The sequence below is a fragment of the Pipra filicauda genome, unplaced genomic scaffold, assembly GCF_003945595.2.
Source record: "Pipra filicauda isolate LSUMZ 115617 unplaced genomic scaffold, ASM394559v2 scaffold483_size702785_pilon, whole genome shotgun sequence".
NCBI lineage: Eukaryota > Metazoa > Chordata > Aves > Passeriformes > Pipridae > Pipra > Pipra filicauda.
The window spans coordinates 654,413-681,031 of record NW_024104624.1 but is presented as its reverse complement, the minus strand read 5'-3'; the positions used below and the strand labels follow the sequence as shown (position 1 = coordinate 681,031).

Here is a 26,619-nt window from a genome sequence, read left to right as displayed (position 1 = left end):
CCAGGATGCAGAGCTGTGTGTGAATAAATTCGGTGTGTCCTTGTGGGCACCGGGGTTTAACAGGTTCCTTGTGCCTGGGAACTCTGTGGGGCAGTTTTGCTCCAGCTGGAATGGGGGCAGGTAACTGTGCTCAAGGGAAAATGGATGTTTCAGCAGTAGTAGGTTCAGTGTTTGCCTCTGGAGTGTTCCAAACACAGATATTTATCCTGCTACTGTAGAGAACTGCTTCCCAAATACTTCTGAAAAGGAAACAAAATTCCTTTTGCCTCCTCTGAGCCAAGAGGAAATATTTATTAATTTGGATTCCAACATGACTCAGTTCAGAGATTACATGATCTGTCAAAACAACTGGTGGAAGAGCTTTACTGGAAGTGTGGAGTCAACAAAAGCAAGACAGGAAAAATGTAAGAGATGAAAAATCATCCTTAACCACATTTGGAAAAGCATTTATACATCGTATCAAAGGTGCTAATGCTCCCACAGTGATCACATGATGTTTTCAGAAATGCTATTTATTCAATCTCGCTGCTCAGCACGAAATAAGAACAATCTCTGCCTGGAGTCTTTGTCCTGGAGGCTTTGTGGTTCCTCACTGTGTGTTATTACTCGTGTTTCTACAGTTTGAGGTCTTGGTAGTTCACTTCTAGGGTGGTATCCTCACTCTCCCAGGCACCTCCTGGGATTTGCAGTCAAACACAAGAGGTTACATGCCCAAAATTCAATCTGAAGATGACTAAGCAATTAGTCATTCCATTGTTACATGCACTTCTTTCTCTCCTGCGCCTGTAAGAGCAGAGCCTGGGTGACTTAGGGCACAAACAAAAGCCCTGAGCAGCAGAAAGACAAATAAATATATTTAGACAATTGGGTTTATTCAGCCTAAAAGAAATGCTCAGAGGGGGATGCATTTCACCAGCCTGTTTTTGGAAGGTGCAATAATTTCAGTTCCCCATTTGTACAACAAAAACTCCCCAAAATTACTAAAAAGAACAGGTTTTGCTGTTGATTGCATCTTGATTTTTTAACCACAGGAAAACTGCTGCAACCGTGAACTTTCCATTTCATTATTGATATAAAAAGTGTACAAAAGGCTGTTATAAAAACATTTTGTCCCAGATTGTGAGGCAGTCTGATACTGCTCATAAAAATGCTGAATATTATCTGATGGCATTAATTTACATAATACTTCAACCTGTAACTTACTGAAAGGACTGTACTTGGTAGTTATTCCAAAGCCTCATGGGCTTGTGCTTCTTTTGGAATAATTCTCTCAGTTTAACCAGCTCCACCTTTCCCTAAAAAGCCACAAAGTGCTCAACTTCTCTGTGAGCCTTTTGAGCACCTCCTGGCACAGTTCAGTACTTGTGGAGCCCTTGTGCCCCAGGCCCCAGGGAGGGGCTCTGCAGGTCACTGGGGGTCACGTCGTAGCCCAACTTCTTCAGGTCCTTGGTCATGACGTTGAAGGAAATGGTCACAAAGCCTTGGGATCTCACCCTCGTCACTGCAAGAGAGATGACGGGAATAAATCCAGTCAGAGGAGGTTTTTCAATGGCTGTTGAGCTCAGATATCCAAGGAGGATCGTTCTCAGCTGCTTTTCCCACCCGAAGATGGACGGCCAAGCTTAAGCCAGGACTCACCTTCTCGTCCCTCTCCCTGTGCCACAACTTTGGGGTCAGTAAATTCCGGGCGTCTCCCTGTGAGCCAACTTGGAGAAGAACACAGAAAATAACAAACTGGATTGTTGACATTGATCCAGTTCATTACATGCATGCCAAAAACACACAGAGGGGTTGATCAGACTCCCAGCTTTGGCTTGCAGCAGAGTTTGGAAGCTTGATTCACTTTATTATCTACTTCGATCAAAGCTAAATTTTGTCTCTCTAAGGAAAAAGAAAAAAACAAACCCAAAACTAATTTCATGCACATGATGGTGAATCCAGGTTATTTCTGGGCTAGACAGAATCCTCCTGTGGCAAAGGAATTGTTGGAACTGATTCACTCTTGATCACCCAGAGAACCAGAGAGGCTTGGACACTTCGAATACACAGAAAAATAGACAAATTAGTGTAGGGCCTACAAAAAGGGAATCAGAAAGAGAAGAAATCAGCTGAATCCTGACAATATTGTGCAAGGGAAAAACCTCAATACCCTCAGTTGCTGTGTACAGACTGCTCTTGGAAGGATGTGTGTGTGTGTGTGAACAAGATAAAGGTTACAGCAAATGCGTTCCAGGTGGGAGAAAAGGTAGAATGGGAATTGTTTTTCCATGTTCTTTGCTTTCCAGGTTGCTCTTAATGGGGCTGTGCTTCAAAAAAACACCCTAAAAAGATTTAGGTAGTAAGTTCAGTACAGTAAAGAGGTAGTTAACATGTTTTTAGAAAGCTTTTCAAAATACTTACACAGCTACAAATGTGATTTTACCTACAAACCACAAAACTACCAGGTTATGGTACAGAATATTCACATGTGCACCAGTGATTTGCTGGACATGCCTTTGTGACTAAGGGCAAGAAGGACTTTAAAAACATAAAGTCATTAATTATTACCTTGTAAACTGCTGCAGCCTCGATGTGGACTCTGGAACAAACATAGCAATGGTTCTTCTGTGCCTGAAGCAAAAAGAGACCCAGAGAACTTCAGAAATGGAGCAAAGAGCAAGGGGTTTTATATTTATAAAGGCACCAGAATTTCAGACACGTCAGAACACGGAACATCTCGAGGTGGGATACTTTTCCTTCCAAGAAGGAAGGGTTTGTTTGCATAGGAACAGTGTACATTCCTCCATTTCCAGAGGTGGGAATGAAAGCTTATTGAGTGCTGAGAATGATGGGGGAGAGGCAATTTACTGTGCTTCATATCTGGGCTTTTTACAGGCCAGTTTTGGCTTTGCAGGTGTTCACAGGACTAACAAAAATTATTTGATGGTCAGGGGCTTCTAGAAAATCCGAGCCCTTTGTACCATACAGACAAGGCGTGATGAGGAGACACGGGAGCATTTTTGTTTCTGAAACAACAGAGTAACTGGGACAAAAATCTGTTTCAGTCCTGAAAGACAGGCTGTCACTCACCTTCCAGGTGTGAAGGGCACGTGAACAGCTCCATAACCTCTGACCACGTCGTGTCCGAAGAAGTCAGGCCCGTAAACACTCAGCACAATCTGTGGCCCTGCAAGGAAGGAGGTGTGAGAGGAGGGGCTGGTCTGGGGGCTGGAAATCCCCCCCCAGCACTCACAGCCAAAAGGGTTGGTGCTCTTGAAGGTGATGTCGATGGGGAAGTTCCACACGAGCGTGGTGGGCGAGACGTCGCTCTTGGAGGTGATCTGGGAGATTCCCTCCTCCAGACCCTGCGGGGGGAAGGTGGAGTCAGCTGGGGGCTGAGGGGGGCCTGGCAGCCCCCAGGATGGGGGTGTGGGGGCATGGTGGGGCTGTACCGCGGTGGGAACCCAGTCCTGGCCATAGACGAAGCAGAACTTGCAGTAGAGGTCATCGAATCCAGGGAACTGTGGGAGAGAGGGGGATGTCAGTGGGGATTTCTGGGGTGAGGGTCTGCCCAAAGAACAGTGCTGAGGGCAGAGCTGAGGGCAGCCAAGGTTTGGGGGGGCTGAGACCAGGCAGGGTTAGGAGGGGCTGAGGACAGACTGGGTTTGGGGAGGCTGAGACTGGGATGGGTCAAGGGGTTGAGGCCAGGCAGGCTCAGGGAGGCTGAGATTGGGCTGGTTTAGGGGGTGCTGAGGCTGGGCTGGGTTCAGAAGGCTGAGGACAGGCTCGGTCGGGGGGGCTGAGATTGGGATGGGTTCAGGGGCCGAGGCTGGGCTGGTCAGGGGGACTTAGGACTGGCTGGGTTTGGGGGGGCTGAGGCCGGGCAGGCTTAGACGGGCTGAGGTTAAGCTGAGTTAGGAAGGGCTGACACTGAGCTGAGTTAGGGGGTGTTGCAGCCAGAGTGGGTTCGGCTGGGTTGGGGAGGTGGCTGAAGCCGGGCAGGGTCCGGAGGCAGAGTCTCATCCCGCCGGGCGGACACGGGACCGAGGACCTGGCTCCGCGCTGTCGGTGCCGGGGGCCTGTCCTGCATCCCGAGGGTGTCCCGGGGGTGTCCCCGGTGTGTCACCCACCTGCCCGCTCTCGATCTCCCGCGGTCTCACCCACCTGCCCGCTCTGGATCTCCCGCGGTCTCACCCACCTGCCCGCTCTCGATCTCCCCGCTCACGGCCAGCAGGAACACGCTGGGCGCCGCCATGGCGGCCGCGCCCGTTGCCATGGGGACGGACGGGGCGGCGCGGCGGACACGCTTCCCCCGCGTCCCGCTTCGCTTCGCGGGGCTCCCGCTCCCCAAAACCGCCCCAAAACCGCCCCAAAACTCGGCCTGACCACCCCCGTCACCCCCGAGACAGCCCTGTGTCACTCGGGACAGCCCCGCTGCCCTCAGCACGGCCGGCCCGCAGCCCCTCACCCCTTGGCAGCCCCGCCGCCCGCTTCCCCTTTGTCCTCGCACTGCCCCACATTTAGAATTCCTGGCGTTATTTTTTATTTAATATCAACGTCTGTTGATATTTTTTTATTTAATATCAATGTCTGTATCAGCGCCAGCCTTCCCAGCAGCTGGTCCCAAGCCTGTCAGAGTCCAAGGAGTGCTTGGACAACGCTCTCAGGCTCATGGTGGGATTTTGGGGTGTCCTGTGCAGGGCCAGGAGTTGGACTCGATGATCCTTGTGGGTCCCTTCCAGCTCAGGGTATTCCATGATTCCGTGGTGTCGAGGCCATGGCCACTAGATGATGCTGCTGGCTGAGCCGAAGCAGCTCCGGCTCCTGGGTGAGGGCCAGAGCCACGAGGTGTTTCCAGGGAGGAAAAGTGGGAATAGTGATGAATTTTGTGGTCTCCGGAAGGTCACCCTACGAGCCAAGCTGATGAGGAGAGGGGGAGGCCAGTGGGGCTGTTAGTGTCCACAGCACGGTGATTATTCCTTATGGATGTAAGGATAAATGCCTCCCTAATTCTGGAGTCTGAATGCGGCTGCCACGCTGTGGGAGGGAAGGGGAGGAAATGGGATGGGGTTGGTTTAATGAGAACGCACTAATTAAAAGGAAGGAGGTGAGTTTAGTGTGTAAAAAAGGTGGACGAATGTGCCGAGACTTTGCAGAGCTGGAACTGCCGAAATCTGCTGCCGGGACTTCTTGTTTCCCTGCAGGGACCACAACGTGACGGGGCTGGGCTGGTGACACGACGGTGTTGGCTTGGTGATGTGACAGTGCTGGCCCTTTGGGACCGTGGTCGTGCCACTGCTCCTGCCAGGAATCTTTGCTGCCCACGCGCACGTCAGCGCCACGGAGACTCACCAGCCCGGCCACCATCTGCCACGCTTCATCCCTTCCCCTCCTTTCTCCATCCCACACCACGTTCCCCTCGCTGTGAGGAATTTGTGGGGCATTTGGTTGCTGCCAGACCCTCTGGGGAAGGACGGGAGGAAAGAAGGAAGCCCTGGCTTGGCGCCTGTTTGGGTTTCCCGCTGTAGCCAGTTGGAGCCCTTTCACGGATGGGCTGAGCAGAGATTTATGGCCTCAGTCCTTGTCCTCATCCACTGTCTCCTTTTTCCCTCCCTTTGGCATACTGGTGGAGGTGGCTGTGCTGCTTTGGCTCCCTGCAGTGCCACACCATGGGCTGTTCATTGCAGCCTTTCCCTAAGGAAAGGCACCAAGACACCCTTTTCTGCTGAAAGGGCTGGTGTGTATAAATACTGATGGCCCTGCCCATGGCAGTGGGTGAATGAGATGGTTTTTAAGGTCCTTTCCAATCCAAACCACTCTGGGATTCTATATTCGACTGAAAGTAAACTACCATTACATTTCATGCTGAAAAATACCTTCCATGTTCCAATAAATGTATTCTCTGTCAGTATCTATCTCAACTCGATTTTTCAGGCCAAACAAATTTGGCCAAGAGAAGAATGGGAGAGAAAAGCAGGAGGGATGGGAGGGAATGCCTGAAATTTTATCCTTTCTCCCCTGCCCTTCAGAAATGCTTCAGAGAAAATAATTCATTTGAACTGAAAATTATATGGGGGGAAATAAAGCAGTTTTGGAGCAGCTGTCTGGAGCAGTTAGTGAGGCTGTTTAATTAACACTGCATTTGGCTACCAGCTACCTTGGAGCTTGCTAAGAGCCAATTTAAGGAATTTTTTTGTTGCCTGGCAAGTGATATACAGGTGCTGGAGGAATTCTATCAGCACTGGGAGACCTTCCCCATGACAGAGACACAGCAGGAGGCTTTTTCAGCAGCCGTGAGTCATCTGTACCTGCCTCTGGAAGGGCTCTGTCCCCTCCCAGCCATAACAAGACCTTTTAGTCTTTCCTCCCTTGCACGCCAGCCTTGTTCTAATTGGCTGCACTTTTAATCTTCCTGAGCAGAACGAAATCCCAAGCAAGGAAGTGTTTTTATCCTGCTGGAAAACTTAATTAATGATCCATCAGAGAGTTTGGTTTCCAAGCATAATGAAAGCCTGTGGATCACGGCGAGTCCACGGGTGTTATTTAACGAGGCTGCTGTTTCTCTTGGTCACCTAAAACATTCACCTCCTCTCCTGGACTTGTCCTGATCCTGTGATTTGTGTTGAGACTAATGGGAAGCCTCACAGGGAGGAAGGACATGTACCTGGTGATCACTGACTTGTCATCTCTCGCAGGTGCTGTGCCCAGGTTGGATCCCAGCTCCAGAAGAACCATTCCTGGTGTCCCTTTAGCACTGACTCCCCCGCCAAAGGCATGTCAAGAAGCTGAGGGATTTATGTTTTCTTCATTCCCAGAAAGAGCCAGGGTTTGGAAAAATCCAAACTACTTGGAGCTCTGTCACTGAGAGCTTCTTAATCAAGCTCTGTACCATGAGCTGAACAGGCTGCCTGGCTCCTGGTCCATTGGCTCCCAGAGAACTCTTGGAGTGTCTGCGTGCCCTCGATTCCCTAGGGATTGCCTCCACACTTGTGTGAGTGGGAATTGAGCCCTGCGGAATGAGAGAGCAACGGGGGGCTCCCCTTCTCCTGGGAAAAGCTGCCAGGCAGCTGTGACAGGGATACCTTGGGCTGGATCTCCTGCCGTGCCCATCGCCCATCACCCTGGCTCTGGGCTCCTGCAGTGTAACTGCAGCAGAAGCAGCAGCAGATCCCTGTGCTGCTGCCTGGGAAAGGGAGTGGATGGACATCCAGTGCTGCTGAGAGGTAGCAGGAAGCAGGTACTTTGTCTGCCTTACCTGTTCAACTCCGATTACAGCAGCCTCGGGGCTGATCCATCGCTGCCAACAGGAGCTCGGGGAAGGTGGGAGAGACACAAACAACAATACAGTGGCATGGCAAACAGAAGTTTATTTTTAATCCCAAATATTTATGATCAACACCTGCTAAATGGCCAGTGAAATACATTTTATGGCATCATTTATCTGCAATAAACCAGTTTTATTTTTAGACTGTTTGCACAACGTTGACTCATCCCTGCCTGTGCCTTCTCCCTGTGAGGAGGCTGCAGGGAGCTTCCCTGCCTTTTGTCTTCCCTGCCTTTTGCTCCTGCACTTGGAGCTTTTCCCTCTTGCTGCTCAGATCAAATGGTGTGGAAGGAAGGGGATATTCCTGCTCTAATTCTTGCTGAATACATTCACCTGGAGGTTTAGTTTGGTGGGAAGGTACCTGGGTGAAGACAGGTGTGTTACGTGTCTAAATCATGGAGTGGTTTGGGTTGGAAGGGACTTAAAGCGCCTCTCATTTCATCCCCTGCCGTGGGCAGGGACACCTTCCACCAGACCAGGTTGCTCCAAGTCCCATCCAACCTGGCCTTGAGCACTTCCAGGGATGGTCCAGCTCTGCCCCCATGTCCAGCCCTGTGCCAGGCAGGGCCCTGCTGGGTACGGGAGATGTCGCTGCCAAGGAGCTGCGAAGTGCCTGGTCTTCCTCAAAGAATTAATTTGACTGGAACTTGTTATCATTGGTGAGATTTTTATTTTGGTTAATGAGCAAAATTAATTAGTAGCTTGGTCTGAGCCAGTCAGAATAAATTGACAAGTAGGCAGGAAAGGGGAAGAGGATGAGGAGGACCCAAGGAGCTGGTTCCCAGCAGGGTCATTGGATTTGATAAGGGCATGAGGAATAACCAAGCTCTGGGGAAAAGAGGGGAAAGGGCATGAAGTCATTCTGCTTATCAGATGCCCACTCTGGTGGTGACTGCATTTTTTGGGGATAACTCAGGTGGGAGAGCTGTTCTCTGTGCACCTGACAAACCTTGGGGACGTCTCCACGGGCAGCTTGTGCCTCTGCATGGGGAAAAGTGGAATCAACAATAAGCTGCTCCAGGGGATTTCAATCAAATATTCAAATAATTAATCTGGTTTCTTCCCCGTGGTGTGACAAAATGAGAGTTGTTAGCATTTTCTCCCTTTCATCATTAACAGATTTATTTCTCACTGGATAGTCCAGTGGCCACAGCTGGAAAAAACAACCCAACCCTGATGTACAAGTGAGTGACACAACTCCTGGCATGAGGGACAGCCTAAGGTGGGGATGAAACCCTCCTGGTGACATCTCTGTGTGCATCAGTGTCAAACCAGGGCATCATCGAATAGAATCAGAATATCTTGAGTCAGAAGTGACCTACAGGGATCACCAAGTGGTGCCAAAACCCATGGAGTGCATCAGTGCCACTGCACATCCCTCATTCCAGAGAAAACCCTCTGCACCCTCCCAGTGGAGCTGACCCCATGGAAAGGGCTAAAACCCCTCGTGGGAGAGGCAGAGCTGCCTAAGGCAACACCATTTTGCTGGAAGAGGACGGAGCACCCACCTGGCGTGAGCTGGAGTTATTCCAGGGGCATGGTGGGGCTCCAGCACAGAGACATGTTGAGCTGCTTAAAAAGCAAGGAGTGACAAAGATTTCCCCTCAGCCCACGCTGTGGCTCTGTCAGGCTGTGCTAAAATTCCTAATTAAGTGCCCCTGTCTGGAAGATGAGTGGCCTCAGCCGTTAAAACACAGCCACAGCATTGAAAGCTTAAAAGGGGGAAGTTTAATGGATAAAGTCAATTTAATTATTTATCCTAAGAAAGCTTGTACAAATATCAAATGCTTATTAGCATTCATGCAACCTGTCTGATCTCACAGCACAGACAGATTAAGGGCTGGGGCTAATTTGGAGTCACGTTTGGTTGTTGGTGATTTTTAAGGCTTTTTTTTTTTTTCTCCCCAACACAACAAAGAGAATTTCAGATCGAGATTTACCCTTGAAGCAGAGCCCCTGTGAAGGCTCTTTGTGATGGTTTCCTCTGTCCCTTCCTCAGCATGGTGGTTTTTAATCCCTGTTTGATCCCCACTCCTCGAGGCGGCTCCAAGCAAGCCCAGATGGACTTGGCGCCCATCCCTGCGGGCTGTGGGTTTGCTGGAATGGAGAGTGGTGGGGCAGAGTCTGGCTGATAAATGGACATGACTAAATTGTCATTAAAAATGCAAAATAGGCATCGATCCAATTAAATAATCATGACTAGCATTTGCCCGGTGCTTTTCACTTCCGACCTTAAGCAAGGCTTGCAGAGAGCCCGAGGGAAATTGCTTAATGCTGCAGAGATTTAATCAGCAGGAAAATTAACTCTGGGTGATGTTAAATGGGTTCTCTGTGCTGGTCGTGGCCAGGTCTGGGCTGAGGACACAGGTCTGGGGGTTTTACACCTGGATGTCCAGGTGAGTGTCCCCAAAAGAGATGTCAGGGAGCATTTTACGGTCACTGTCTGCTCTTCGAACGTTCAGTTGGAGCTTGGTTCTCCCCACACTGCCAGAATGGTCCTGCAGGCTCATGGATGGAGTAGTTTTGGGTCCTGCTGAGCTTTGTGGGGTTTGGGAATGTGTCCTTTGCCAGAAGGCACAGGACTTGCTGTGAGCCTGGGCAGAGCCAAGACCAGTGACCACAGGAGCAAATATCCCGGCTCATTCCTGACACGCTGCCGTGGCCTCAAGCCCTTCCAACTTGGTCTACAACCACCTCTCCATCACCAAGATCAACCTCCAGCCCCGTGGTGAGAGGCTTTTCCTCCAGCTCTGTGGCACCACGAAGGGAATTCAGGCACTGGGGACATCTCTTTTCCCAGCAAAGCTAAATAATCCCAGCAAGAAATAACACCCTGAGCGTCCCCCCTCTGCCCAGGGACACACCGGGGCATCCCACACACCTCCAGGCAGCACTGGGGGGGATTCACCTTCCCTCCTTCCTCTCTGCTCCTTAAACTGCAACAAAAGGAGCTGTTAATAATGACTTTTATGGCTCTTTCCTGGAATTCCTCACCATCCCACTGAGACAGAATCATTATTTACAATAATCCTAAACGACTCCTAATTACAGCGGCGCAGGTGCTCGGAGGCACAAGGCTGGATTAACATATGGAGGCTCCTGTGTGAGCTGAGGGATCCTCCGAGCGGGAGGTGGGAGCAGCCCCAAACACCAGCAGGGATGGTCCAGACTGGAATCTGCAGCCCTAACAGGCACGTTGAGGCAAGAGGTTTTAGGGAATGCCGAGCTCTGGGAGCGGGACGGAGACCTCGGGCATCCCTGCGGCACAAAGTCAGGCCATGCTTCCAGTTTATACAGTTTAATACATGTGAAACAAGATACATTTCCTTTTGAGTAATGAATGCATAAATAACAGAAGATATATGTGAATGCATAAATATGAGGCGGCACGGAACGAACCAAACGAAAACCACTGGTTTCATTTATCCCCCCCCCCCGGATGTCTGTGCCCTGACCTGCTGGCACATCCTCGCCACAGACTCACTCATTCCTGCTCTTCTTTCCCATCAGCTTCCCATGGTGAAGCTGTGCCGCGGGGAGAGGGCCTGGATGAGGGGTGGGGAAGGGGCAGGAACTGGAAGCTAAAAAAGAAAAATCAACCCCAAAACTGCAAAAAAACCCCCCAAAAGTGGTGTTAACAGTGACCTGGATTCCTCTAAAGGCTTCTCAGTCGGCGCTGGAAGGGCCTTGGGAAGGGGATGTGTCCGGGTGTGGGTGCAGGGATGAGGAGGGAAGACCGACAGGGAGTGCAAACAGGGGGGTCACGCAGCCCCCTTTGATTGAAATTGTTCTGCCACAAGGACAAATCATCACCTTAAATGCTCACAAAGAACTCACCTAAGACAGTTCTTTACACCTTTACATACTGTATCAATAATTTACTTAGAACTGCAGTAAACAAAATACATTTCTTAAATAATTTACTATTTATTTGTTTTTTTTTAATCACTCTGTAAGTTTAACTTCTTTTGTTTTTTTTTTTTTCATAGCTTTTTTCCTCTGCGACACAAGAAACCGTGTTTGTGCACGTCAGTTCAGATTATTGCGACGTTTAACCTGAATTTCAGTTAAAAAAAAAAAAGGGAGAGGGAGAAAAAAGCAACAGGACAGTTGGACACACGAGAAGAATGAATAACTTATTATTGCACTGGCTACAATTCAGTAGTGATTTGGTTTTTTTTGTCTGTAGTTTAGGACAACCTCTAAAGTACAAAAGAAAAATGAGCGAGACGTCGATAAGCATCAGCTGTGAGAAGAAGCTGGTGGGATGATGGTGGAGGGGAGGAGAGGAAAGGGAGGGAAGCGAAGAAAGAGGAAAAACATTTGGAAAATGAATGGCTGGAATAATTAATTCCACAGAAAACCCAAGGAAACACCACCCAGTTGCGGAGTCACATGTAATGCAAAAAAACCAGTATCTCTGTTTCTCTATAAAAATATGTGCATTATGAAGACAGAGTTTTTGTGGGTCTAATTTTTTTTTTTGTCTTTTTTTTTTTTTCCCCTTGTTTTGTATCTCACAAATACATAATTTCTATTTATATAACTGCTGATATACAGACAATGTACAGCTCTCAGCTCCCCGGGCACTCCCCGTGTAACGTGACAGCTCCAAAAGGTGCCTCGGTAAAAGTTGAGCATCTTTAAAAAAAAAACAAACCAACAAAAACCCAAACCCAACAAAACAACAAACCCCCCAGGAGAATCCCCCAAATCCCAACGGCCGCCACCTCGGACCCGAATCAATGTGACCGAGGCCGTGGAGGTGGGGTGGGAGGGACGAAGTGACGCCCCTGCAGCGACTCCACCTTCCCTTTAGAAAAGAAACCCCCAAACCTCTTTGCAAATCCCCTCCCCAAACCCCGTCCCCGTTTCCTCCAGCCGTTTGTTTGGTTTCTCTTTTCGTTTTTCTCTGTGTGTGTGTGTGTGTATTTTTTTGCAAACTTCTGAACCAGTGACTGCGCCGGAGAGGGAAAACCCCTCTGAGCAGCCACCCGCGACCCCGCGGCCGCTCGGTGCCCACTGCGGAACCCCATGTTGGTGTCAAGCCCTTGAGACCCCCCCTTTCCCCCCTCCCAGACAGCTATACTGGGTCATCCACGTCTTCTTCTGTGGCAACAGTCACGGGGGCCAAGTCCTGCTTCCGGAGGGGGCTCTTGGCGATGCCCAGCAGCTCTTTGCTTTTCTCGCCGTTGCTCCGCTGAGTCTTTAAGTGATCCGGCTTTTTCAGTTCGGGGTCCGGCCGCGAGTCCGGCGTGGACTGCCCGCTGTCCAGGAGATCCGAGAGGCTGCTCAGGGAGCCGCCGTCCAGCTGCTCGAAGGAGAAGTTGGGGATGGTGAGGTGCTCCCCCCGGCACTGGGGCTGGCCCCGGCGCTCCGCTTTGGAGCCCGGTTCCCCGGGCTGGCTCTCCGCGAGCTCCAGGGATTCTCTGTAGGCCGGGAACTCGCAGGACGGGGTCCTTCTCCTCAGCATGCTGTTCTCGGAGGGCTTGGCGCGCGGGGCCGCCCCACCGTCGTCCTCCATGGGAGGATCTATAGAAATGCAGGGCGGGCTCATCTTCTTCTTCCTCCGGGCGCCGTGGATGTAGTCGGACTCCGCCTGGACGTGGGCAGGGGGCCGCTGCTTTTCCTCGGCGGGGTCCTGGAAGCCGCAGTCCCGGTCGCCGAGGGAGGGGCAGATCTCGATGGAGTGCCGCCGCTGCTCGTCGGCCCAGCTGGGCTTGCTGAGGAAGCCCTTCGTGTCGGTGCTGTAGAACTTCTTCAAGTCCTTCTCCCTGCGGCCCCCGGAGAGGCTGCTTGTGCTGCAGTTCTTGAGGGGCACCGGGGATGGGGCCGGGGAGACGAAGGGCGAGGCGGAGCGGCTCCCGGGCTCCGAGTGCTCCTCTGCCCAGTCTTTGGCCGAGCTGTTGATGTGCCGAACCTCCTCATCTGCCAGGTCGGAGGGCTCGCCGGGGCAGCCCTCGGGGCCGGCAGGGCTGGGCGGCCGGCTGGGAACGCCGCGCTGGCCGCAGGGGTGCTTCCGAGGCAGGGGGCTGTGGGGGCGGTGGGGAGAGCCTGGAGGGGTGGCCGGCAGGGAGGAGGCTGTGGAACGCAGGGGGCTGGGGCTGAGGGTGCTCTGGGGTTGCTTTGCTGATGGAGGTGTCTCTCCAGGCTCGGCTTGCAGGTTGTCTACGTGGTCCGGGGTCTGTCCGTCCACCGAGTCCGTTCGAAGGGCCTCCTGGAAGGGGAGATGAGAGTGGGGAGAGAGCCTGGGGATCTGCTAGGGCAGCAGCACTTCCAGTGGTGAAACACAGAATCATGGAATCACAGAATGGTTTGGGTTGGAGGGGACCTTCAAGATCATCTGCCATGGGCAGGACACCTCCCACTAGCCCAGGTTGCTCCAAGCCCCATCCAACCTGGCCTTGGACACTCCCAGGGATGGGGAGTCCATGGCACGTGGCAGAACAGCTGGTCAGTCTAACGCACCCTGTACCACCCCATTGTGCCAACCCCATCAGACCTTCCTGTACAAGAGGATAAACTTTTCCTGGCAAGAGCCTACGTGTGCAGGGTTGGGATCTGCCGGGCCTTGGTCCTGCTCTAACCCCAAATCCTGAGTCAGCACAATCCAGCACAGTGATCCGGTGTAGGGCTGCCTGGAGGCTTCTCACAGCACTGGTAAAATGGAATTGGGCACCTTCTCCCCTTGCTTTAGCCCTTCCTTCCTAGAATAGCACATCCACGGAGATCAAAGCAGGTAAAAAGGGCCTTCCCCTGTGTGCCACTTGCTGAGACTGGAGAACATTAAAATTCATGGCACAGAAACGCTTTGTTCTAAAATGAGAATTCTACTCTTAGCTCCAAGAAAAGAAACCCGAGAGGGGACTGGAGAAGAGGGGAAGGAGCCGGGTGACTCCAAAGGATTTACCTCTGCAGGCTCTTGGCCTCTCACCTGCCTGCACAGCAGCTTGCTGAGGACAGGAGACCGAGGTGTGATGTTGGGGGGAAGGACCTTCCAGCGGTGCCGGCCCTCGTGGCTGGGGGAGCAGACAGACAGCTGGAGGGACTCCACTGGGACCCTCAGGGAGGAACACGTGCCCACGGGCTGGGAGCGGATGGAGGTGATGGATCCTGGGACAGAGAGAGAGAGAGAAGGAGAGTAGTCACTGCTTGGGTGGGAGATGGAAAGGTTTGAGGCAGAACCGGGGCCCACAGGCTGCAGGAGGGAAAAGGAAAAGCCTGCTGGGCCTGGCTGACATCCCAAACCTCAGCATAAGCCTTGGGCAGTGCCAGGATTAAAAACCAGGTGTCCCTTGTCCTGCCTCCTGCTTTGAACACTCAGGGATGGCAGGAAGTTACACACCAAGGAGTCTCTGCCATTCCACAGCATTCCATGGGGTTCTGCCTGCTCTGGGATATCCTGTTACAAACTTTACACTCACAGCCTCTATTTTCTGTTTCAGGTAACAGGAACCTTCTCCTGCAGCTGCCACAACACTCAGGGTGTCCACCAGGACCACGTGGCAGCAAAGGAAAAGCAGGAAGTGGGGTTGCATCTGGAACTCTGAAATTGCTGCTTTCCTGGTGGCATTGATTTGGGTGGATTTGTGATCCATCTGTTTGGAGAATGTGGATTTGGGAGGTCTGGTGGCTCTGCTGGATAGTCAGGACACCTGGGTTGTCTTTGCAGTGCTGCCAGGGATGGGCTTCAACCTCACACTGCTCTGCCACGTGGAGACACGAGCAGCGCTTCCCACCTCATGCCCTGGAGAGCCAGTGGGAGCCCTGCCATGGTCCCTGTGACCAGGGACAGGACCTGAGGGAACAGCTGGAGCTGTGCCAGGGAAGGTTTAGGTTGGATATTAGGGAAAGGTTCTTCCCTCAGAGGGTGGTCAGGTACGAACAGGCTGCCCAGGGCAGTGGGCAGGAGTTGGACTGAGTGACCCTTGTGGATTCCAGCTCAGGGTATTCTAGGATTCTATGAGTTCTCTGGGAGCAGACACCCCTGGCAGGCACAGGGCAGCTTTCCCATTCACCACAGCCCAACCATCACCACCACCAGCCCACGAGGCACAGCCTGGCTGAACACGGGCTGATCAGCAACTTGGAACCTGCTCCAAGTGCTCTGACCATCCCTGAGCTCATGTAGCAGGCTGGAATCACTCTCTTCCTGAAGGCTCCCAGTCCCCTGGCTGGGTTTGAAGGCAATCCCTCCTCCCCAGCCCCTTTGTGGTGCTGCTTTACTGCATTTCAGTGCTGTTTGAAAGATCTCTTGCTTTTCTGTTCTTTTGGCTGCAGGATTTATTGTCCTCATTAGCCTGAAACCCAACGTTTGTTCCTCCATTGCTGCTCCATGTTAAAAACACAGTTATCCATCACTTCAAGAGATCTCACCCAGAGGTCGAGAAACTTGAACCTCTGACAGAAAACATCCAGACACATTTCAGTTGCATTTCACAGAGAGATTTGTTGTTGGGGAGAAAGAAAAGTTAGTGTTTAATCATTTTTCTTTTGGAGCTTTTCTCCAGAACTCCACAGAAGGAGCAGAGCAACGAAATTCCCACCCCACTTCTCCCTCATTCTTTTTTGGTCTTCCCTACACCCAGAATTTCAGGCTGAGCCTGTGCTGTTCATCTGCTACTCCAGGCTTTATAAAATGCTTTTTATGATGCAGAAAAACTGTGTCATAAAATCTGTCACAAACATGGCCATAAAATCCAAACCCTATGTTCTCCTCCCTGTCCTCAGTTGGAATTTCCTCCTGTTGGAAGCTTTCCATCGAGCTCTCATACAGGAAACCCAAACCCCCTCTAAACTGCAGGCTCAGGAACACCAAAGATCTCTGGAGTTGGATATTTTTTTCTCTTGTTTTTCTAGGAAACCAGGAAACTGTATCTAAACCCAAAATATCACAAGATCTGGTCATCTCACAGTATTTTCACTGTGTGGTCAGTGGAGTATTGGGAGATGATGAGATCCTGAACTGACCTGGGAAGCCCATGGAAGCACAAATGCTAATGGGAGTCTCCATGGGCTCAGTTTTACTTGCACATAATTTATGGGACTACAACTGGAAGAAGAATTTGGGCAGCTCAGGAGCAGCACAGCTTGGGGTGATGCTGGTTGGAAGCATCTACCACCAGGTAAAAAGTCATATCCCTGTCCTGTCCCTCGCTCAACTGCTCTTGGAGAGAAATTTGGGAAACATCACAGAATTCCTGGTCACTTCTACCCACCCCTGCCAACTCTGCAGCAGTTTCATACAGGTATAAATCCTGCTTTACACCCACTCCAGAGACGAAAACCAGCCCCAGGAGCCCAGCCATGAAACTCAACCTCTGTTTTCTTTCCTTAGCAAAGAATTTGCAGGTGAAATAATAATAAATACCGAGCAGAGAACATGAACTGGTGCCCAGAGAGTTTGAACAAATAGAGAGTTGTTTCACCCAAGGAAATCAGAGCAGGGTCTGCAAACCCCCCACTCATCCATCTAAGCAGTTCTTACCTTTCAAACCGCACTGGATCAAAGGAATTGGGGCTGCTAAAAGTTCTTGGGAGCCACTCCAGGAGCACATGTGCTTTTAGGGAGGCAGATATTGAGTTTCATATCGATTTCCCTTTCAAACCAGCTCACACAACAAAAGAGATGGAGAGGCATTTTCAGGGAAATGCACTTGGATGCAGTGTGGGTAAGCGTCCCCTCAAGGGCTCTGTGCAGCCCTTGCTTCCTGGGTGGTGGGGGCTCTCCATGACATTCATTAGGAAGCACTGGAGAGTGGCTTCTAATCCTTACACTAATCCCAAATAAACTTCTGCAGCTCTGAACTTGATGTAGGGTCTTAAAAGACACTGCCCTGAGGCTGCAGAGTGCTTGGAACAATGGATGTGAGGAGCTCTGGCCGGAAGCAATTCCGACTCTGGCTTTTATTTGGGTTGATGTTATTGATCCTTGGGCTGATCACTTCAGGAGGAATGTGCAGCTTGTTCCCTTTTCCTGGCTAACAGCCTGTCCTCTGTGCCTCAGGCACTGTTTGGGAGCCCCACTTCTCCCCAAACACCCCACCCACCAGCTTTCTCCTGGGAATATATAGGGATGTGATGAAAACATGGAATTATGGGAAACCACCCTCCTGCTGATGGTCACCAAATCAAAGCAAGCCCTGCTCAGGCCACCTTCAGCACGGGCTGGTTGCTCCCCATATAACCATCATGTGTACCTGCTGCCCCATGGCTGGAACCATGGAATCATTTAGGTTGGGAAAGACCACTGAGTCCAACGATTAACCCAGCACTGCCATGTTACCACTAAACCATGTCCCCAAGTGCCACATCCGCGTGGTTTTTGAACACTCCCAGGGATGGTGACTCCACCACTGCCCTGGGCAGACTGTTCCAATGCCTGACCATGCTTTTGGTGAAGAAATTTTCCCTAATATGCAATCTAAACCTCCCCTGGTACAACCTGAGGCCATTTCCTCTCATCCTGTCCCTTGTTCCCTGGGAGCAGAGCCCGACTCCCCTGGCTCCCCGCTCCTGTCAGGGAGTTGTAGAGAGTAGGAAGGTCCCTCCCTGAGCCTCCTTTTCTCCAGGCTGAGCCCCCCCAGCTCCCTCAGCTGCTCCTGGTGCTCCTTCCCCAGCTCTGCTGCCTTCCATGAACACGCTCCAGCCCCTCAATGCCTTTCCTGTGAGAAGCCCGTAACAGGACACAGGATTTGAGCTGTGCCCAGCACACCTCATCCCTTCCCTAGTCCTGGTTTTGTCTAGGAAGGGGAAGGGAAGGGAAATCTCCACAAGCAGTACCTCTTTGGGCTTTGCAGGGATAGGTTTCCATCTCCACCTCGTGAAGGGGGAAAGGGGCTTTTGCTGGCATCACGGGCCGGAACATGTAGCTGTCGTTGGGCAGGGAATGCATCCGGGACACGGAGATCTTGCGGACTGTCAGCAGGTTCTGGGACTCCTGGGGCCTCAGGGAGGCTGAGCTGCCCTGCAAGGACACAGAGAAACAGGGTCATCTACACTGAGCTCCTTCCCATCTGCTTTGTGGTTCAAAACCTCCTGCAGGTGTTCCCCTTGACCAGCAGGACACCACAGGTACACCGTGCTGAGAGAAGAGCTCAGGCTGTGGCTGTGGTCAAGTGAGGCATCAGTGACCCTCCACTAAGTCGACTCTTGGACACCACAGAGAACAAGCAAAGCCCATCCATTAAACACATGAGAAAACCAGTGCTTATCACACTGTTCTGCTCTGATACTCCCAGGGATGCCCTTGGTCCTACCTGGGGGTGATGTCCTTCTCCTCAAAGCTCTGGGACAGAGGGGCCAAACCAGCTTCTGGAAATTCTTGTGTTATCTCCCCAAACCACACACACACAGGCAGACATTTAAACACACACATCGACACCACTGCAAACCCCGTGGCCTCCCTCCTATGGCGTGGAGCATTTTGGGCACCACTGACCCCCAGAGGAGGCAGGGGGAAGGAGAAGACACTGTGGCAGTGAGTTATGGGGGTGTGGAGCCTGTTTGGGGTTAGCAAAGGCATTTTTCTTCATTTGCTGTCGCTGTGAAATGGGTCTGGTTGGAAGTGCCTGGACAGGGCACCTCACAAACCTGAAATCTGAGCCCTCACTGCCTCTCCTGGGCACTTTGTCACCTCAGGCACCTTCCAGCAAATCCATCCTGGGGTCTTAGGGAGCTTTAGGGACCCAAAAGATGCCTCTGTGGTGCCGATGGAGAAGCTGTGAGAGGTGATGCCATGACTTGGCCAAGTGCTGGGGGAGCTGGAGTCCCTGGAGCAGGACCTGCAGCCTGGCTCCCTGCCCCTAGTTCTGATCCTAGACACATTCCCCTCACAATTGACCACGTTATCTAAAATACAACTAATCACTCTGGTTTTCCTTTAATGTCAGCCTCCCAGTGACTGATTGAAAACATTTTCCCAGCTGCATGTCTTAAATTAAATGTATTTTGCTTTGCTCTGCTGGGCTGTTTTCCCTCTCTGCCAGCAAAACCTGTCCCTGAGATCCCTCAGGCTTGGAGGTCACCAAGGATCTGGTTAAATCAGGTTTTTTTTCCCATATATTTCTGGTTAAAAAATTTCTTTCCTCAGTTCCCTAAAGACACACCTCCCAAGATGAATTACTCAGTGCTTTTACCCTGTTGAGCTTGGCTGGGAAGCCGAGGGGGACCAGCAGGAGGGATTTACAGGTAGCTGGCACCCAGCACTGCCCATGGCTGTGCCCAGGAGCCCTCAGGGTGCAAGCCAGGTCTCTGAGCTGATGAATTAATGCATCAGCAGCGTGGCTGTGCCAGTTGGCCCCTGGCCATCACAGCTAATAAGCTCCATCAGCACAGCAACACCTGAGCTGGAGGCAGGCGGGTGGTTGTTAACACCCCACAGCCACACAGAGAACAAAAGGTCTTGCTCCACTTTCTCAGCAGTTTAACAGAAGGATCAGAGGATTTGGCTATTAAAGCTCAGTTTGTCTTTGCAGGATCTTGTATGGACGGGACAAATGAACAGAAACCTCTTCTTGACATCAACCACCTCAATTTTTAAGGTTTCAGCTGTTGAGGCCTGATTAGGGACGTGGGCGAATTTCAAATGGCTGCAAGGCCACTGAAACAAGTCCTTGAAATATGAAACGTGGGCTGGAGGCTCGTTGGCTCCCAGCTGGTGAGCTGCTCTTGACAGCCTGATTCCATACCCTGGAAATCAGGAGGGGATCTGGGCATTGGTTCAAGGGGCAATAGGGAGGGACTGAGCAAAGGGGGCTACAGCCCTTCTGGTCTGTTGGGGGATCTCCCAGAGCATCTCCTGAACTCACAGCTCTGGGGATTGCTGGAAGCCTGACCTGTTGAGCTCCTTCTGCCTCTACAGAGGCAGTGTTGTTCCCTCAACACTGTAGCACAAACAAGTTCTTATAGGAACAACAATAAAATCAAATTTGATGGTGTTTTCACCACAAAAAGGCTCTGCCTGCAGCTCTCAGTTTAATGTTTGAAGACACACTGCTCACACATCACACTGCACACCACATGTGACACTTCTTTTAGGGCTAAAAAGAGGATTTCATTCCTATCCCACACGTGGCTGCCGGCAGAGTCCTCTGGGATGTGGTGTCTTCCCAGCACAAAGGACAGAGGCTGGAAAGGACAGTTGTGGCTGTGAAGTGACAGGTTTGGGACAATTCCGACACCACCAGCAGCTGCACAGCACCAAAGCACCACGTCACAACGCAGAAGCAACAGTGTGACATCATTCACCTCAGCCTGGTGGCCTGGGCTTTTGTGGGAAGGTGGCAGGACATGGTGGGAAACAGAGCAGGAGGACGGGAATTCCATGCTGGGAGTCTCTGCCCCCTCCAGCGTGTCTGAGTCTGGGATGGCTAAAGACACACTCTCACAGCTCAGCACCTCCTTCAAATTGGGGAGATAAAAAGCATCAGTGGCACAGCAAGGCTGGGTCTAAACACTTAAAACACGTTTTCCCCGTGGCATTTCCTAATTGTCCTGTTCATTCAGAGCAGGAAGGAAGGGGAAAAGCACAGGTGGGCTGCAAAAAACTGTCAGAAACACAGAGCATCTCACAACACCTTCCACTGCAGCTCACAGGGAGCACAGGAGAGACTGCCCAGGACAGCCTGGGTGTCCCAGATCATGGAATCACAACTCCTGGAATGGTCTGGGTTGGAAGGGACCTTCAAGACCATGCAATCCCACCCCCTGCCATGGGCAGGGACACCTTCCACTACACCAGGTTGGTCCAAGCCCCGTCCAACCTGGCCTTGGACACTTCTAGGGACGGGGCAGAGATGAGAGTGAGGGAATTCCCACAGCCCCACTGCAGTGCCTCTGCCTCACTGCTGTGCAGGGAAGGGAATCCTCACCTGAATTCCAGCAACACCACCTGCAAGGGGAAATGTGTGGCCAGGTCCCTGCTCACGCTGTTCCCCTCACTGCCTCTCCCTGCAGAGTTTCTGGGGTTGAAAGGAGGCTCTGCAGGGCTCCTGGTGTGCTTGGGAGGTATTGGAAGATGAGGAAAACCCTAGGAGGATGGACTCAGTTTGCAATCCCAGCCTGTGTGAAAGGATGTGCCCTCTCTTCCCGAAGTGAGAAAAGCAACCTGGCTGTTTCTCGTGTATTTTTCCTGCAGAAATGTTTATCAGGAACAATATTCAAATAGTGAATTCCCCATTGCTGTGTAACCAAATTTCTTCTTCCTTGCCTTAATAGAGTCTGATAGATTTTACAAAAATCTAATTTCATGTAATTTAATCTCACCCCCCCATTGATTTCACGGTAGATTTATTTGTGATCATGGTGACAAAGGAATTCCATGTTCGCTCTTAATCATATGCTGCTGACATAGGATGAGGCAATTATCTCATGCCTCTCCTTCCCCTCTTGGATTTCTGATTGCACTGTTTTCCTACAGGACTAACAGGAATGGGAGAGCAGGCAGTGTCTGGAAAATCAACCCAGGAACTTCCAGCTTCTTGCTGAGGGGCTCTGACAATTCCCAGGGTTCAAGTCAGCCATGCCCCAAGCAGAGCACAGGCCAATGGGAAGCTGTAGTTTTTTACCAGTGCCCTCCTGATCTCCTCTGGAAATCCCAAAGTGGGATTAAAAAGAGCCCAAGGAGTATATCTGTGTCCATGCAAAGGGAATTTATCCCATGCCTTGCTGTATTTGCCAGGGCTGACAGTGCCAGCATTCCCAGGGCTTTAGGAGATTCCTCCCTGGTCCTGCTGCCCATCCTAAAGGACAGGGAGTGGCTGGGAGAGCAGGACAGGGACCTGTGGCTGTTATGGTTCTGAACTTAAAATTCACAACCTTGGAATGAACTGGAAGTGGCAAGAGATGGACTTTCAACCCTCCCCGGGAACAATGGCCAGGACAGCGTTTCCAGCAGCTTCCCCCTCCGGGAGCCCTTGGGAGATGTCTCAGGTCGTGGGGGTGGTGGTGACACCCCGAGGGACCAGCAGAGCTGCTGCCCTCCCACGCTGTCCTGTCCCTTTAGCTCTGTGTCACCTGGGATCTGACTGCCTGGTGACCATCCCCTCCCTGCCCCCAGCACAGGAGCTTTCTGGGAGCTCTTACCAGGGCTTGGTGCTTCACCTGCACCGCTGCCTTCATGCCCTCCTGAGCCCTGCAGGGCGCCCGGCCCGCCGGGGCCACGGCACCGCCCCTGCTCCCACCCGGGGCCGAGGTGCTCGTCCCTCTGGACATCTCCAGCTCGATCTCAGCATCCATCTCAGCATCCTCCTTGGCCTCCTTGTTGCTCTCCTCCAGGTGCTTCATCAGCACGGCCACCACCACGTTGACCAGGACGAACTGCGCGATGAGGACGAAGGTGACGAAGTAGACGGGGGAGATGACGGGCAGGTAACTGAGGCAGTGCTTGTCCTCCCGAGTGCATTCCCGGAGAGTGTCCTGCAGCAGGGGGGAAAAGGGGAGGGATTAACAAGGGCTGGGGCTCTCCTCGGGCTCCAAACACAGAAACATCCAATTAACGTGCCCTGGACACAAAGGCTCGCAGGTACAACTAAAATGGATAGAAAATACGAATTACATCATCTACAAAGAGGGGGATCGTGTTGGCCAGAGAGGTTGTGGACTTCCCATCCCTGGAAGTGTTCAAGGCCTGGTTGGATGGGGCTTGGAGCAACCTGGTCCAGTGGAAGGTGTCCCTGCCCATGGCAGGAGGTGGAACCGAATGAGCTTTAAGATCCTTTCCAACCCAAATCATTCTGGGACTCTATGATACATCCCAAAGGCACAGGACACAGAACACAAGGTTACCTCTCTCAGTCACAAGGACTGGTATAATTTTCCTGAAATACTAGATGAAGGAATGAAGTTTCAGGCTGAGGACAAATCACCACCTGAAAATACACTTGGCTTTGAAATCAGGAAGTTTAATTTGGAGGTTTTAAGAGGAAACCTTTTTGTTTTCATGCAAAATCTGTTTGAAATCTTCATGTACCTACAGAGAGAAGAAAGAGCCCAGACACACCTTCATGATGCCATTCCAGTTGTCCCCCGTGGACACCCTGAAGAGGGTGAGGAAGGCCATGCCGAAGTTGGTGAAGGTGGCGTGGCGGCTCAGACCTTCACAGGGATTTTCTTCGCTGCAATCTGTAGGACAGAGAAGCAAAACCACGTCAGTGGAGCCACGTCTGGCTTACCCAGAGCAGCCCCCCAAACCTGGTGGTGGGACCCTGGGCTGTGTCACACTGACAGGTGGCATCGGGGAGTGGTGGAATGAGATGAGCTTTAAGGTCCCTTCCAATCCAAACCACTCTGTGATCTCTTGGATCCTCTTTATGGGCAGAGCCAACACAAAGAGACCTAAAAAGGAGGTGGAAGCAAGCAGAATTCCTGGGCTGTCTCAACAAATCCTGCTCTACAGCATCCTTTGTCTGTTTTCCTCTTGATTATGCTCTTGTCTTGATGATTTTTTACAGGGTACATCTACCATGAGGGATAATTCACTGAGATAAAGTGGAGCAATTTGACATTTTCCCCCCGAGAATTAATATCCTAATGAATGCAAATTGAACAGACGAAATATCCCTCTTCCCATAAAACACAGGCTTGTTAAATATTCATCAGGTCAGGCAGCAATGTCTCTTGCTTGGGCATTTCACTCTTAGGTAATTATCTGGAGATAAATTGGAAGGAAAAACAAAAAAAAACCACCCCACAAATGACCAGCCCTGGGGAAGTGAGTGCTGATGGTGCCTGTGGCTGACATGGGCTCGCAGTGAGCAGGAAAAAGGAGTGAGCTATTTCCCAGTTACATTCCCAGCTTGCTGCCCCAGAGCAGGCCCCAGGCTATGATCCTGGGGCTGGCATTGCCAGTGGGTGTGTGGAAAATCAACCAGGATTCAGAGCAGCAGAAGGTGCCTCTGTGAACAAGCCGTTTTTCACCTTTGTGACAGAACAAATACATCCATATATCTAGATAGATGTAATATAAACCCACAGTATTTCACTTGGGGTGGAGGCAGAATTAATTTTTTTTTCCCCCACAGAATTTGCTGGAGACTGAAAAATAATTTGTTTTTGGTTGAAAGAATTATTCTGTTTTCAGGCACTTGCAGTCTGAGCAGAGGGCTGGACTCATAAAGGGGATTAATGACAGCCATAAACCCTCTGTGCAGGAAGGGCCCTTCTGGTCCTCCTGAAGCCCTAATTGGGATGGAAGTGTGGAGGAGGCAGACACAGCTCCTTCCAACAGCATCTTTAGGGCAGGGACTGCTCTGCCCTGGCTTTGCTGGCTGTGTGTTTGCTCTCTGCCTCCACCTGGTTTTAGTGATGGACACATTCCTGATCAGCTCCACTATCCTCCAGCTGGAGGAATAACTGGACAACCAGGAACTCCCTGATTTCTGTAGAAAGGGGAAGGTGATGCTGAGAACAATGGACAGACAAGCCCTGGGCAGCTGGAAAAGCAATGTCAGCCAAGTGCAGGGAGCTCATGGGGTGTGTGGTGGAAGCTCCGAGGAGGGACATGTTTGTGGTGGCATCTCTCCAGCACCACTCTGACGCCATCCAGCTTTGCAGACTCATGTTCTGCCTTCGGTAGCAAACTTCCATCTTTGTGAACATATATTTAAACAGTAAATAGTTCCTGTCCAGCCAAGGGTGGTGTTGGACAAGTCTCTAAATGTGTGTTTGTGCACATTAGGCAGGTTCTGTGTTACATCCTCATGTGTCACCTGCGACCCTGAGATCAAGAGAGAACTTTCATCCTCAGAACATGAGCTGTGAAAGCTGAGGAAGGCCCAGGAATGAGAGAGAGAGGAAACAGTGAGATACCAAATAAACATCAACCGGATGAAACGAAGGGCGTCGGGCTCATCACTCACCGAGCTTGCCAAACAATTCCACTCCCAGGGCAGCATAGATAAAAAACAGGAGCATAAAAAGTAGGCCAAGGTTCCCTACCTACACAAGGAGAAAGCAGAACAAGGGTCAGGCAAGTCGAGGTCATGAATTAAATCACTCCATCACATTTTAAACACAAGCAAAGGAGGCCAGAGGCAAATCAACCCCTGCCCTGGCTTCCAACACCCTGGTCCCCTCTCACAGTTCTGCTTTAATGGACCCAGAGAGCTCCTCTGTGGCTGGGAATGAGCAGATACTCCATGTGCAAAGCAGTCTCTGGTGCCTCTCCATCACCCTCCACTCATGTGGAATTTGGCCACTCTCAGGGGCACTTCCCTACTGAGGGGTAGTTTGTGACCTGGTGCCTTGAATTTCAAGGGTCTTCCCCTTCTGTTTGGGACTCTGAGCATGAAGACAGTGACAATAACAAGCCACCAGAGGAACTGCCTGGTTTCCAAAGGTTCCACTGGCCTGGAGGACTTTCAGCAAAGGAACATGTGCTCCAAGGGAGAGGTGAAGCTCTCCGAGGTTTCCCCTTTACAAACATTTCTCAACAACAACTTCCTGAATTTTAGCTTTCAGTGTCTCCAAGGAAAAGCCTTATTCCATACACCAACACTGAAATGCAGGCACCTGGCAGTTCTAGGTGCTGCTGGAGGTGTTAATGAGCACTGCAAGGTGACTGAAGGGGGGTGAGAGAAATGAAATGATGCTAAAAGGTTCTTAACACCAATGGCATTACAGTTATCCACACTGGAGTCCATCATCAAACGGGATCCAAGACTTGAAAACATCTCCAAGAGCACATTTTTTTTGTGATTCAGGCAGAGAACATGAAGGGCAGAGTAACCTGACCTGCTACAACCTGCAAGTAACTCTGCTCACATTTATCTCTCCTGCCACTTTAATTGCTTGTGTCTATCAGCTCTGACAGAGACAAAGTGATCGAGTTCTCCAACCACACGTGGCCATCACAAGCATCATTTATCCCTAAATAACAGTGAACTGGGTGGTGATCCAGGTAGTCAGGCAGAGGGATTCCTGATCTCCAAGGTCTCTTCCAGTGAACTCCCAATCTGAGAGTTTTCTTCTCTGAGGTAGCACAGCCATGGTGGTGTTGGGCATTTTAACCACACTCTTTAATTTCATCAGAAAGGTTATCAGTGTGATAACTGTTATCATAAAATTAACTCATGAAAGGTTTTTTTTTTTTTTGTGTTAAAGAAATGGGAGTTGTCAAATCACCCAGTGGAGACTGTAATTGCTGTAAACCCTAAACTGGCTACTCCATGCAGAGCTCTGCAATTGCACTAACATTATTACCATCCTCCAGGGAATAACAGAGATAAAACAGGGATGTGGATGGCTGGGTTGGATTATTTCATCTGCCTGTACTGTCTTCTGGAATAATGTTTCCTAACTTGTGTCTGCTGGACCTG

The 26,619-nt window shown here is 51.0% G+C and overlaps 2 protein-coding genes across 6 annotated transcripts in view; both read right to left on the bottom strand.

Moving 5' to 3' along the window:
- Nucleotides 1–494: 494 nt before the first annotated feature.
- On the bottom strand, nucleotides 495–4,255 carry B9D1 (B9 domain containing 1). The gene is made up of 8 exons (XM_039386440.1): nucleotides 4,178–4,255; nucleotides 3,432–3,500; nucleotides 3,233–3,344; nucleotides 3,070–3,166; nucleotides 2,548–2,610; nucleotides 1,639–1,706; nucleotides 1,204–1,501; nucleotides 495–783 (listed from the first exon to the last, which is right to left on the bottom strand). Exons 1-7 carry the CDS (start codon nucleotides 4,253–4,255, stop codon nucleotides 1,356–1,358), a joined length of 633 nt encoding a protein of 210 aa, XP_039242374.1. The 3' UTR covers nucleotides 495–783; nucleotides 1,204–1,355.
- A 6,330-nt stretch (nucleotides 4,256–10,585) lies between these two features.
- Nucleotides 10,586–26,619, bottom strand: part of CACNA1H (calcium voltage-gated channel subunit alpha1 H) — a 210,229-nt gene continuing 194,195 nt past the window's right edge. For 2 of the 5 annotated variants that reach the window (XM_039386433.1, XM_039386434.1), the window contains exons 30-36: nucleotides 25,162–25,240; nucleotides 23,304–23,425; nucleotides 22,388–22,720; nucleotides 20,552–20,704; nucleotides 18,086–18,269; nucleotides 14,214–14,416; nucleotides 10,586–13,520 (exon numbers count right to left, since the gene is read on the bottom strand). In XM_039386433.1, coding sequence (XP_039242367.1) covers nucleotides 12,387–13,520; nucleotides 14,214–14,416; nucleotides 18,086–18,269; nucleotides 20,552–20,704; nucleotides 22,388–22,720; nucleotides 23,304–23,425; nucleotides 25,162–25,240 — 2,208 coding nt within the window. In that variant the 3' untranslated portion in view covers nucleotides 10,586–12,386. The remainder of the gene's footprint in view (nucleotides 13,521–14,213; nucleotides 14,417–18,085; nucleotides 18,270–20,551; nucleotides 20,705–22,387; nucleotides 22,721–23,303; nucleotides 23,426–25,161; nucleotides 25,241–26,619) is intronic. The other 3 variants (XM_039386435.1, XM_039386436.1, XM_039386437.1) reach the window with 3 other exon arrangements.